Raw genomic sequence first — 14314 nt, 5'->3', positions numbered from 1 at the left:
ACTTTTTCTGGTCTTTTTCAGTTCTCACAAGTCTCAACTCATTAATATTAGTTTTCTTGATTAGTGACACTTTGGAATTAGAAAAGTGTGCCCTTGTTTTCATCTTCTGACCAGTCTTTGAAGATCTGAGTTTTTTATGCAGTCCATCAGGCCTTCCATACAAGTCAGCTTCTCATCTGAATCATTTGCAAAGCCGTTATCTTTACTCTAGATCATACCTTTTGAACCAATTTTTCTTTTAGAGTCTCAGGCCGTATTTTCTCTAAACTCATAGATTTCTATCTATTCTCCTAAAGTCTAGGATACATGTCAGACTATAATCCTTGTGGGCTTCTCCCATGATCTCACTCAACCACAGCCCTGATTCACAGGGAACATGAAAAATGAGATTTCAGAATTCTACTAAATCTAGCCATACAGTTCCCCAACTTCCCCAGCTGTAATAACCTTTTTCTCTGCCCCATTTCAGACACACACCAGTATAGCTACACCTACTGCTTAGAAGACCCCACTTCCCTTTCAGGACTCCTGAACCTCACTAGAGAAAATAACAAAACTGAACTGATTTCAACCACTCTGTAACCTCAGAGAAGCTTTGCCGTGCCTTAACAGTCATTGCGTTCTGCCATTTCCATGCAAATGATGTTTCAAGCATTTCTCTTCTCTCCTCTGGCTCCCATCACTATTGCCCACACTTAGGGAAGATAGCTTCACAGAGAAAACTGAGGACTTTTAATGTGAGCTTCCTCGAACTCCCTGGGCCATCTCTCAAAATTTCCCAGTAGCATCATTCCCTCTCTCTTTCTTCCAGTCACAGAAGGAATCCTATGCCTCACGAAGGCTAGTCCCTCTACCTATCCCTTGATCCAGCTCCTTCTGCCAACTCCGAGAGCGATCTCCAGCAGTCAATCCCTTTTGTTTCTCCATTTTCAATCCCTCCACCTGCCCCAGCAATCCCATCTACTCCACAGATTGTCCTCTCCACTCTATCTCTTGCCTTCCATCTCTTCCTTCTCTGTTGGCTTCTCCCTACTGCCTGCAAACATGCCCACGTCACACACACACCCCATCCTCAAAAAGCCCTCGTTTGGCCCTTTTATGCCCTCTGTCATCTCCTTCTCTTCTCTCACTCCTTAATATCCTACAATATGGCTTCCAACGTCATCATTCAACTAATACAGCTGTCTTCAAGGTTACCAGGGATCTCTTGGTGGTCAGATCCAATGGTCTTTTCTTAATCCTCGTCCTTCCTGGCCTCTCTGCAGCACTGGTGATCGCCCTCCCCGCCTGAGCATTTTCTCTCTGGATTTTTGTGACATCGATCTTTCCTGGTTCTCCCACTATCTGTCAGATCACTCTTTCTCAGTCACCTTCGCTGGTTTTTCAACCGTGTTCAGCCCACTAACTGCAGGTGTTCCCTAGAGCTCTGTCCCTGGGCCTTCTTCCTCTTTTCTGTACTATACTATCTCACATGGCAATTTTATTAGTTCCCATGGGTTTAATTATCATCTCTATGTATATCATTCCCAGATCTATATATCCAGCCCTAGTCTCTCTCAAGATCCACAGTACCTCATCACCCATGTCACCACTGTCATATAGAAAAATCTCACCTGGGATGTGCCGTAGGCAACTCAAATTCAACTAGTCCAAAAATGAACTTAAACTCCCACATAAATCCGCCCCTCTTCCAAACTCCCTTATGACTTTATGAGGCCCTCTCACCCTCCCAGTAACTGAGGCTCACAGCCATAGCACCATCTCTTCATTCTCATTCATCCCTACATCCAGTCTCTTGCCAAATCCTGACATTTCTATGCTCACAACATCTCTTGTATATATACCCATCTCTTTTTTCACATAGTCCCTATCATACTGCAGGTTTTCATCACCTCCTGCATAGACTTGTGGGAGCCTTCTAATTGGTCGCTTAAGTTTTCCCTTACATGAATGCATCCTCCACTTAGCTTGTTAAAATGACTTTCTTAAAGTGTAAGGATGCCTGTATTACTTTCCCCATCCAGTAAACTCCAGTGGCTTTGTAATCACTCTAGATTGTTTTAAGGGCTCTATCAGCATAATTTGTCCCTTTATGAATTTCTAGAAGTAGGTAGCAATTTTTAGGTATGAAAAATCTCAGGAGCTTCTCAAAATCTTATATACACATTCTAAGTCAATACTAGAACTCACAACTGGTCGTGTGAGGCTCTGTACGCCGTAATGAAGCTTCCCCTCCCAGCCAAAGTAACTAGCAATGGGTGCCCCCTGTTGGCACCTGTGAGTCCTCCTTATAGGTCCATGGATCACAGAAAATGACTTTTTCTCGAGAAGAGCCAATTCTGCTCTTTGGGAAGCTCCTAATATCTATTACATAGTTCTGAGATCCTGAAGGGAACTCTGAAGCCAACTCTTTCATTTAAAAATGAAAAATCAAAATTCTGAAAGATTCAGTTACTTGCCCCCAAATTACATAGGTGATAAGTAGGAGAGTCAGCATTTGAAGCCATGTGTTCTGTTTCCAAACCCAGAATTCTTTGCACAGTACCAACCTGCTTCTTCCATCTCTCCTTTGTTTTGCCATCTACCACACTCTAACTCCCTAGACACATTTGGTTTTCCCTCTATCTCTCCCATCTTTCTTTTCTTGATTTTGTATCTGGACCATTTTTTCTAGCCTATAAATTAAGACCTTGTCCTCTGTGAGAAGACAATGGGTACACTGCTAAGGGGTTCCTGAATATGATTTTTTTTTAAATGTCCCACCTAATCTTTACTGCTCTACTCGAAAAAGCTGGCTTTTCATTTTCCCTGTGTAGAGGTCATGTAACAACATACAATGTCTTAGGTAAAAGTTCCAACAACATTAATAGTTGAATGGAATTATCTAGAAGAGGTAAAATGATGAAAAATAATTTTCACTATTAATTATCCTCAGTTTTGTACAACTCATTTAAAATGCTAAAGTGGTATAGAGTTCTCAAAGTGTGACCCATGGACTCTTGTGGGTTCTCCAGACACTTTTGTGGAGTTCACAAGGTCAAAATTATTTTCATCATAATTCTGAAATTTTAACTTCTAACATGGTAAATAGATATAATAAAATAAAAACCAATAGATATAACCAGGAATATGCTTGGAGACAGCTTGAACTGGCTTGCAAGAATCAATTATTAAATTTTTAGTGTGAGCATTTCTGCTTCAGAAATTGTCAAATGTTATAAAGCAGGACTTGATTTATTATTTCATTGATTGTCTAGACCAGAATAAATTTGTTCTGTGAAGTTTTGATTCAGTCTAAGGGCCGTACTTGAGGACCCAGAGGGCCAAATGTGGCCTTAAGGCCACAAGTTCCCCACTCCTGGTGTAGACTTTAAAAAGTGATGGAGAAAATATTAGTAACACAGATTAAACTTTAAAATGAGCCACCCATTTTAGGATACTTGGTTGTTAAACTAGCCCTATCAGCACCCCTTGGATGTAACCCACTTAAACAAAATCTCGCTGGGGTATTAGGTGTTGAGGAGCTATGATCTTCAATTGATGACTGAATGTTGATGCAATTATGTGTCCAAATCATGTGCCAGGAGCCATGTTCTGACAAGGCATCGTAGGGTGCCCAGTTTTATTTTATTTTTTTTTCTGTTTTCTATTTTATTCTTTGATTTGGTTTTTATTTGTGGCATTGACTTCCACATGGTAATCTTAGAGTATAAACATAACATGAAGGAATGGTATCATAAGGATGAGGGCATCCAAGCATGAGGGATTCTTTACCTTTTCTGCAGAGACCAAGACATGAGGTGACATATTCTAATGTTCCCAGGAGAGGCTGTGGACGGGGACAAAAGGAGCCTAATCCTAGCTTGTCTAGGGAAGGCCTGCACAACCTGTGACCTGGCAAAGGATTTCGGGTGGCGTGTGAAAAATGTAGAGGAAGAGAACCTCTGTGTTTTTCACAGGCTGCCTGGAATCCTTTGGCATGCCCATGGGCCATAAGAGGCCTGTGGGCCACAGATCGTACAGGCCTGGTCTAGGGGAAGCCCTGTATTAGATCAATGAGCCCAGAAGTGAGAAGTTCATTTCGGAAACCTCCCACATTTTCCCCTATCTTGTTTAAACTGAGGAAATTGAGTTTAGAGTAAGTCTCAAATATATTAAAAACTAGCTAAGCCAAAGGTTATCATCATATTATAAATTTTTCTTAAGCCAATAAAAAGACACTGAGAGCTAAGTAAATGTTTGAAGCACAAAAATCAGGAGCTGAAATAGTTCTGTCCACTTTTATTCCACCCCTTCAACCTGGACCACAGCATGACCATCACGTCTCCTGTCCACACAAGATATTTATTTCTTGTGTGACCTTTTACAAGCCATTGACCTTCCCTACACCTCAATTTCTTCATGTGGAAAATGAAGAAACGGGACAAGGTCACCTCTGAGGTCCCTCCTATCTCTTGGTCATGTTTTAGAAGGTCTAAGTTTCAGGACTTTTTACAATGTGAAGTATATATCTGAAAGAAAATTAAAAGAAGACTTTCATAGGGTACAAAATAAAGCAGAGAAAAAAAAGTCAGCCAACATTACCTCATGTTCATTAGATAATCCTCATGATTCCCTCTGTTCAAGTACACATCATTTGGATAAACAAGAAAAAATGAAAACAGGATCATCAGTACCTCAATGGAATTTTGTCCTCTATCTACAAAATCGCCATTGAAAACGTATCTGTTATTCCCTGAGGGGAGACCATTCTGTAGAAGGAAGAAAAAGAGAATCTATGTGAATTACAATCATATATTATAATAAATCTTTAGAGTAGATCATTTTGACTACATAAAATTAAAAGGCATTTGCATTAATTAAATCAGTGAATAGAAAATTAGAATATAAGCACTAGGGGAGAAAGTATTTGCATCAAATATCACCAACAAATTCTGATATTCAAAATAGGTGAATTCATTAGCCATCTCTTGTGATTTGTTTTTTTTTTTAAACCATATATATTATTACCGAGTTTGATCAGACATCTTATTTACCAGATTTAGTTACAAATTAATTTTGGTTGTTTCAAAAAATCAAATCTGTCCTTAAAGAATAAAAATTTAGCAGCAATGAAAATATTCAATCAAATAACTGACCATCTTCTATATCAGTAATATCATTCGATCTTGTAGGTTCAAATGCTGTGTCTGTGCTGGTGACTCTGAAATCTAATATATCCAGCCCTAGTCTCTCTCCTGAACTCTAATCCCACATTACCCAACTGCCCTGTTGAGCCTTTTGAACTGGATGATCCCTAGGCATCTCAAACTCAACAAGTCCAGTAAGGAATTCATCTTTTCCCCCAAGCCACAATTCTCCAAACTTCATTTCTTTTTAAAAATTATTTATATTATATATTTATTATTAATATACCACATAGTCGATTATATAACTATATCATAATATATAATTATATTATAATATAATACATGATATAATGTTATATTATATATTTATATTTTTATATAGTGTTTCCCTTGTATCCTTCTCTTCCCCTCCTAGAGAAACATCTCATGTAACAAGTAATTTTTTAAAAAAGAAGAGAAAGAATGAGCAAAATCAGTCAATACATAGAAAATAATCTGACAACACATGCAATATTCCATACTCATGGACCCATCTTCCCCCTGCAAAGCAGTAAGGGAAGTCCAGGACTTCATTCCCTCTCCTCCTCGTCCAGTCCTTCCTATGTTTCTGTCAATGCTGCTACTACACCCATTCTCCTAGGTTCATAAGCTTACCCTTATTCTCAACTTCTCACTCTCCCTTATCCCATACATCTCATTGGATTGTCAAATATGGACGTTTTTACCTCAAAATATCTCTCATATATGATTCCCCTCTATTGTACCTTAGTTCAGGCCCTCATCATCATTCACCTTGTCTAATGCAGTGGTCACCTGATTCGTTTTTCTGCCTCTTCTTTCTCCTTACTCTATTCCATTATCCACATAGATGCTAAAGTGATTTTCCTTAAGTGCAGATCTGACCATGAAATCCTCCTCTCCAACCAACCCCAGTGGCTCCCTATTTGCCTCTAGCATCAATTATAAACTCCTATGCTTAGCATTTAAAGCCCTTCACAGCTTTCCCAAACCTATCTTTTCAACCTCAATGTACATTACTCTCTATCCAGTAACCAAAGCAGCCCTCTCTCTGTTCCTCAAGAAAAAAAAATCCATCTTCCATTTCTTTGCCTTTACACCGGTCGTTCCCCATGTTTGCAAAGCACTCTCTCCTTTTCTCTTTCTTAGAATCCCTTTCTTCCTTCACTACACGGCTCAAACACCACCAAATAAGTGCCTCGGACAAGAACTCCAAGTGCTAGCATTTTCTCTCATGCTCTCCCTCTTCATCTCAGCCTCCGGAATTCTTCCAAGTCCTAAATAAAGGCAGCCTTCCCCAATCCCTCTTAATTGTGGTGTTTTCTTCCAGGTGATTATGTCCTATTTATGCTGCTGTAGCTTGTTTGCACATGGCTGTTTACATACTCCCCTGTGAGCTCCTCGAGGACAAGGTGTTGTCTTTGACCTTTCTCCATATCCCCAAAGCTGGGCACAGTGCCGGGCACATGGTGTTCAGTCATTCTGAGGTTTTCTTGGCAAAGATACTGGAGCGGTTTGCCATTTCCTTCTCCAGCTCATTTTACAGAGGATGAAAACTGAGGCAAGCAGGGTTAAGTGACTCGCTCAAGGTCACACAGCTAGTAAGCGTCTGGGGCCAAATTTGAACTCACAGAGATGACTCTTCCTGGCCCTAGGTTCAGTACTCTATCTGCTGAGCCACTTGCACATGGTAAGTGCTTGATAAATGTTTGTTAATAGATTGATCGATCATGCATTTCTAATCAACATATGAGGTACATAACCCCTGGATTTCCCTAGAATCAGGATAGAGTTTAAGGAGATGAGCTAGTAGGAGGCAGAAAAGAAGGAGTAAGGGTTATGGGCTCTGCCAACTAGTAAATATACTGTTACACTCCACCTAAACAATATGTGAGGGGTTGTCCTTAGAATTTAAACACATACTTTGGATTCACTGTTCCAACCCATAACAGATCTGATTCCTATAGCACGGCTGGTTATCTTCCCCACAGGCATCTATGGGTACCCATGAAGGGCAACAGAGTTATTGTTCTAATGCTCCCATGAATCTATTTCCTGCTCTGACTACAAGTATTATTATTATATTATTATCAATTAGTCAAACTTCAGTAGCTTTTTAGAAAGGGGTATTTACTAACGGGAGACAGTATGAGCAGTTGTGCCTTTCACCCCCTTTTCTTGTCCACCAAAAGGCTGTGACACACTCTGTCACCAGGAAGACGTCCAGCCAAGAAGTCTCAAGTGTACAGAGCATATCTGGCAAAAGGAAACATTTATAACTCCTGGAAGTCCTTTGGATGGAACCCTCCAGGTGTCAAATGTAAGGACAGTATATTCTGCTGGGCTTGTAGAGTTGAGTCTGCCCTTGCCTCTTATCCAGATACTACCATCAGCTGTCAGAATAGGAAGTCCTCTGGACTTCTAAAGTTTGTGAAGTCTTTCCATCAGTGGTTGTGGGGGTGGGGAAGAGAGAAAACCAAGGTTGAGAGTTAACTGACTTGCCCAGAGGCACATTGCTACTAAGCGTCTGAGACTGGATTTGAACTCAGGTCTTCCTGACTCTAAACCCAACCTCCTACTACTGTATCTACATGTTCATTAAAATATCAGAGGAAAGGCTCTAGAGCAGAGCCCTCCCTTGGTAAGGGCTCAACAAACATTTGAATGAATGAATGAACAAAAGAACTTGTATATTTGAATAAAAAAATGGAAAAAAAATGCAGGGTCCTACTCCTGAAGCAAAAAAAAAAAAGTAGAAATTAAAAAACACTAGTGACCATGACCGTTTTCTTTTTCTTCTGCTTGATGAATTCTTCCTCTGGACCATGCCATTTCATGAGATGCTCAGGCTATGCTCACTTCAATCCAGGCTCCACATCTTACTCTCCAGACTCTTCTGCTTCCTTTCAAGCAATCTTCTCAGCTTGGAGGTATCTCTGCCTTGTAACCCTCTCTTCTGATTGCTGAGTATGTAACCTGACCTACTATGTCATAGATTTTCTAGAGGCATCAATCAGTTTTGCCAATTCTTTTCTCTTCCCTTTTTTTTATTTTTCCTTTTAAGAATATTCTTTGTTTTAAATTATGACTCTCCAAAAGGGGAAAGGGAATGAATAAAAAGGGAAATGTAAGTGATATACAAATAATAGATATCAATAAAAATCTATTTTATTTTTATTAAGTAATGAGTACGAATGATAGCTTCTGTCTTAACATGAGAGGAACAATGAACACATTGCATGCTTCTGATATCACATGCAACATCCCTCTCCCATAGGTCTACCGCTTCTCTGCCTCTTTACCACTTTTTCATGTGCTCTTGGAGATCAAGACTGGCCATTACACTTACTCAGCGGCAGCTTTGTTTTAGGGTTATTTTGTTTAAATATTTGTAGTCACGTGTGTATGCCATCTTCCTACTTCACTCTAAATCAGTTCATAGAAGTCTTTTCATGTTTCTCTGAATTCTTCATACTTGTTGTTTCTTATACAATAACATTCTATTAGTAGTCAGTCAATAAATATTAATTAAGCATCTACTGTGTGCTAAACATTGGGGATCCAAATATGAAAAATAAAGTCTATCTGCCTTCTAGGAGCTTACAATCTAATGGGAGAGTACAATGCACAAAAAGAAGCTTCAAAGTGGTGGGGATGAGGGGAATCTAAGGAAGAAGGTACCTGTCTAAGGAATGCAAGCTGGTGGGAAATAAGGATTTGGCTGTCCTGGGAACCCTCTTTAAGTGGAAGTTTGGGGAGGGGTTCTTTAATCGGCACTCCAGTTATTCAATCTGAGGGGCAGAGCATACTGAGTGTACTGATGAGGAGTGAGCACCACTCACCATTAGTGCAATGATGCAATCTCAATGTGATAAGTTTCTTGATGAGTTTTCCTAGGTACATGGCAGAATCCAGTCCAAGGAGTACAAGCTAAACAATTCATTCAACCATTCTTCAATCAATCACCCACTTTGTTTCCATTTATTTATTACCACCAAAGTGTTCTTACAAATATTTTGGCATCTCTTTCTTTGACCCCACAGGGATATTTGCTTAGGAATACCATACCTAGATCACAGGTTATGAACAATATAATGACTTTTCTCACATAATTCCAAATAGTTTTCCAGAATGGCTGGACAATTTCAAAGACTGCCAAGGGTAAAATAGTGGAGCTGTCTTCCTGTAAATGCTTTAACATTGACTATGTCTGTCTTTTTTTATCCCTGTCAATTTGGCTATATGTGGGAATCTCAGAATTGTTTTAATTTTAATTCTTCTTATTTTTAGTGATTTGGAGGAATATTTCTTATGGTTAATAGTTTTCACGTTTTCTTTTGGAAACTATTTGTTCCTATCCTTTGACCATCTGTGTACTGGGGAATTGCTCTTCGTCTTATATACTCAAATAGATAAATGGACTTGTGATCTCATCAACATGGAATGGCAGAAGTCACAGCTCTTTCCTGTATACCCATCTTTTGCTATGCAGCTTTTGTTCATGTCTTCCCGTTGCAAAATCTACCCAATGTGCTGGAAGCCTTCCCCTCTCTAGACATTATACATACACCCAAGCTAAGCATCAGTTATCCCTCTTGCCAAATGACTAGCCCAACTTCTTATGTAATCGTGCGTTTCTTCTGGACTGTGCTCCTCTCGGATTCTCCAGCATGTCTCAGCAAACTCTTCATCCTGGAAAATCACTCCAACACTGGAATTCACACCTCAAAAATACCTTCCGGTCCTAGGGCCCCTCCCTCATTTTGGGGGGCTCCTCCCAATATCTCCATTTAAAAAGATGACCTGGGTTAGCATCTCTTCATTTCCCAGTAGTCTGTGCTCTTCTGCACTTTTCCATCTGTGGGGTTAATGGAATATAAAGATCTCCCCCATCCATTGACAGGCTCATGTGACCGTACCCCACCAATCATGGATGTTTTTGACATCCCCTGCTGAGGTTACACACATGGGCTGCACGCATGGGCTCTTGTGCCTCTCTGCACTGAGTCAATCAGACGCCAAGAGGAACTGTGTATATATAGAGAGTGTTGACAAAGCAAGTGTGAGGAAGAAAAACAAGCATGAAGAAGAGAAAACTTATGGAGAAGAAAACGAATGTTGAGGGCGGAGGAAGCCAGCAGGCTGTGAAAGTGAATGGAGATGGCAGTGCTTCCTGGGCTGGTAATATGTGTAAATACTCGTGTTGCCCTGTTGAGCTTTGCTTTCCTGTATTTATACCTGGCCATTCAAATATGTTTGCATATTTATAGTAGCTGTTCATATTGCAATGGCATACACCACCGTGCCCCTACATTGGGTACCTTATCCATACACAATCCTTCTTTCAGTACCTTTTCTAGTTTGTCGTTGCCATTAGAATATAAACTCCTTGAGGTCATGGACTATCTTCATATTCAATTGTAGCTGTATTCCCAGTACTTAGCACATAGTAAGCCCTTAATAAATGCTTGTTGACCAATTTATTGATTATAACATCTTTTATAACATCCTTTACATTACTTATCCTTCATAATTCCTTATTTACAATATATAATGGCCTGTTTAAATCCACCGGGTGCCTCTCTCTTGACATTTGAGTAATTCACAATTTCAATTCTTCACTGACTATAGTGTTCCACCACTTATGACCATATAACAGTATTGGAAGAACCTTGTAATCTCTCAAAGGCAATAAATCTACTCTCTTCCTTTTATTAAATTCTGGAGTGTCCATTTCCAATTTCAGTCCAAGAAATATATACTGATGAGCTCAGTAAGTATGTCATACTATGGACAATAGAATTTTTTTCAGCCATTTCATTTTTCCTGTGAGGATAGTCAGTTAAACTTTTTAGAGTGATTATGGACTACATTTAGGAAACTTTGCAACTTTCCAGGGCTTGATGAAATCAGCATTTTGTGGTTCACAAATAGGGGCATTTGGAAGGCTTCACTATCTCTAATGAATTCTTCTTTGACTTAAACTCTCCAATGTATTTACTCCATGACAATAGCAAATGCTTTAAGCAAGTGTAAATCGTTTTTTATTCTTCATTTGATATTAATGACCAGAGGATTGTTGAACAAGAGTATATCTACAGTTATATACTGCCAAGAATCTTATGGAATTTCAATGCATGCATGGGAAACATCTTATTGGAAAACATCCTTTAAGGTGGGGTATCTTCTTTTTCTGAATCAAATGTTTTGTTATTTTTTTTAAATAGACAACAAGAAAATTAGTACAGTGGATTCTATTTTATATATAGCTTTCAATCAATTGAGTCACGGTAAATATGTGATTTACTGTAAAATATAGCTTAAAAATCCTGCCTGTTCTCTTAAAATGATCTCACCAAAATGCCTATGTTGCATACATATAATATTTTCATTAAAATGTATATAGATAGGAAAATAGGTATATGAGTCGGTAGTTACTGAAACACTTTTAGTGTCCTTCTTTAGGTGAAAATAAACATCATATTTTTTTTCACATCTCTAGCATATTTCCTCCCTCCAGACACCCTGAGAACCAGTTCCTTAACATCTTCAAAATTATGCCACGTCTGTGTGCACTTAAGGTAATCTAACTGCTTCCCTCATCTTTGTTTTCTTTAGAGACATTTCAGCTTCCTTTATGCCCATAACTGTGATATTAGAATCCAGATATTGTGGCTCCACTATTCTCGATAGCAAAAAGAATTTATTTAAAATTTGGCGAATCTTTCTTCTCTTTGTTGATATCATTGCATCCTTCAAAGTTCCCCAGATCGTCTTCTTTAGACTTTTCCCCTAAGCTTTCTTTACACTGGTTTTTATTTCCATCACTTCCCTCTATTTAATGAGGCAATGCTGCTCCTAATTTATCATGACCTTTTTCTGTAAGATTTTACACATGAATTTGTATTTCAAGTCAGTGTTGCCCTCAGTTGCTGTCTCTCTGTTGGGTCAGTAAGTCAAGTATTTGTTGACTAAAGAGGTTTCCAGGTTTGGGGGCCTCTTCATTATGGAGTTTTGTTTCTATTAATTAAATTTCTTATTGCGATAATCAGTGTCCATATCCATTCCTCCACTCATTTCCCACTTTTCAGTATCAGTTTTTGATAATGTATCCAAAAGCAGCAGGAAACTTAATTCCAAGAGACAATCAGCTTGGAGTTATTTTAATTTCAGGTCTTTTCTTATTCCTTATTTTTATTCTTCTAGTTTTGCATTAATTTTTATTCTTGCTTCTAACAAACAGTGGAAAGAAAATAATATATTAATATATAATTATATATTATATATTATATTAATATAAAATATATTATATCATATATTATATATTAATAGTTAATATATATATATATATGTGGCTCAGTGAATAGAGCACCAGCCCTGGAGTCAGGAGGACCCTAGTTCAAATCTGGTTTCAGACACTTAACACTTACTAGCCTTGTGGCCTTGGGCAAGTCACTTAATCCAAATTGCCCTCCAAAAAGAAACAATGACAAAATGAAAATAATAGATCTGGAATCTGAAAACTTGGGTTCAAATCTTAGCAAGTTATTTTACCTCCCTTGGCCTCAGTTTACTAATCTACAAAATTGAGGGTTTGGGACTTAATGACCTCTAAGACGCCTTCCACCTATAAGTCTATGGTCCTATATTCTCAATTTGATGGTCTAATTTATTACACTTAGACAACTGATTCAGGAATGACTCCCATATCACTCACAGGCCATTTATTTTAGTTACAATACAATAAAGTTCATTTCTTTCAGTGTTATGTTACTTGCCATGCTTGCACCTTCCTTTCTCTCAAATGACATATTCATGGAGTGTAGGCCTCTATTTTTTACTCCTGAACCATACTTTCAAACATTTTTGTCATACTTGCCTATTTCTCTTTGTATTTAAATATATCAAAGTTGTTTTAATTTAATTTAGAGGGTCATACTGAGGCATTTGTAAAATGTCCCTACCTGCCAACACAGTAGATAGAGAGTACTGGTAGTAGAAGCAAGAAGACCTGAGTTCAAATCTGGCCTCAGACATTTACTAGCTGTGTAACCCTGGGCAAGTCACTTAACTTCTGTTTACCTCAGTTTCCTCAACTGCAAATTGGGAATAACTATAGCACCCACTTGTTGTGAAGACCAAATAAGATAATATTTACAAAAAAAAAAAAAAAAAACACAGCGCCTAGGTTCCTGGCTCATAAACGCTTATTCTCTTGCTTTCTGTCTCGATGATCTGCAATGACTGCTGGTACCTAGTCTGCACTTTTTCCATATCAGTCTTCTTGCAAATATTTATCACGAGCATCCCAATATGGAATGAGCAATTACATTTCTTGCTGCTTTGGGATGCATTATCAAAAACTAACTTTTCCTGCTCCTTGCCTCTCCAAGGAGGACCTGTGAGCTGTTGATCCATTTAGCTCAAATTTCCTTCTGTCTCATGATTCCACAAAGTAACTTAAGTAAGAACTAGGTTCTGTGCAGTCCCAGGCACCCAAGCAGTGATAATGTGCCCCAGCATAGAGGGCACTGAGAGGTAAGTACCAAACTCTCTACGATTCTCAGAGAGTTGCCACCTCTCTCCCTAAACTCCATTATTATGGACTGAATGTTTTATCTTGTTGTCTAGAGGAGTGGACAGAGTGGATTAATGAAACTAACCTCCTGACTCAGGCTTTTACCCACTGGGAAAGCTGTATCCCTGTTTCTTTCTCTACTGCATTTCAATTTTAATTTAATTCAATTGTCATTTCAATGATCATGTGAACAAAGTATAATGAAGTAGACACACCCAAGCATAGCTTGCCAATATAGAATGATGAGGAAGGAAAAAATGACAGTAAAATTGAATATGTATCAATTAGCAAAGCTCCCATGCGGGTGACATGTTTGTGGTTACTCCCCAATCTACATATCCTTAAACTATTCAACAGGCATAATTAAATTAAGGATTTCCTAGATGCACTTCAAGTAGACTGTTGGTCTGTCACTTTTACCTAATTAACAAATGCTCCAGTGACGCATCAATGAGGATAATTCACTGACTGGGCTTTTGACTTCTATCAGTCCTCCCTGGGTGTTCATGGCTGTCATGAGAGTCACAGGATGGAGTCAAGATCAAACCAGGCACAGAGAGACACAAAATATACTGGGAACAACTTGACC

The 14314-nt window shown here is 38.7% G+C and overlaps 1 protein-coding gene across 3 annotated transcripts in view; it reads right to left on the bottom strand.

Annotated features, from left to right (window-relative positions):
• PPEF1 (protein phosphatase with EF-hand domain 1) overlaps positions 1 to 14314 on the bottom strand; it is a 171365-nt gene that overhangs the window by 65111 nt on the left and 91940 nt on the right. For all 3 annotated transcript variants that reach the window (XM_069100717.1, XM_069100716.1, XM_069100718.1), the window contains one exon: positions 4585 to 4751. In XM_069100717.1, the coding sequence (XP_068956818.1) occupies positions 4585 to 4751 (167 nt within the window). The remainder of the gene's footprint in view (positions 1 to 4584; positions 4752 to 14314) is intronic.

The sequence above is a fragment of the Petaurus breviceps genome, unplaced genomic scaffold, assembly GCF_028583685.1.
Source record: "Petaurus breviceps papuanus isolate PSGF00001 unplaced genomic scaffold, PetGlider_PUasm1.0 419, whole genome shotgun sequence".
NCBI classification, from domain to species: domain Eukaryota; kingdom Metazoa; phylum Chordata; class Mammalia; order Diprotodontia; family Petauridae; genus Petaurus; species Petaurus breviceps.
This window is presented reverse-complemented; position numbering and strand designations above follow the sequence as displayed.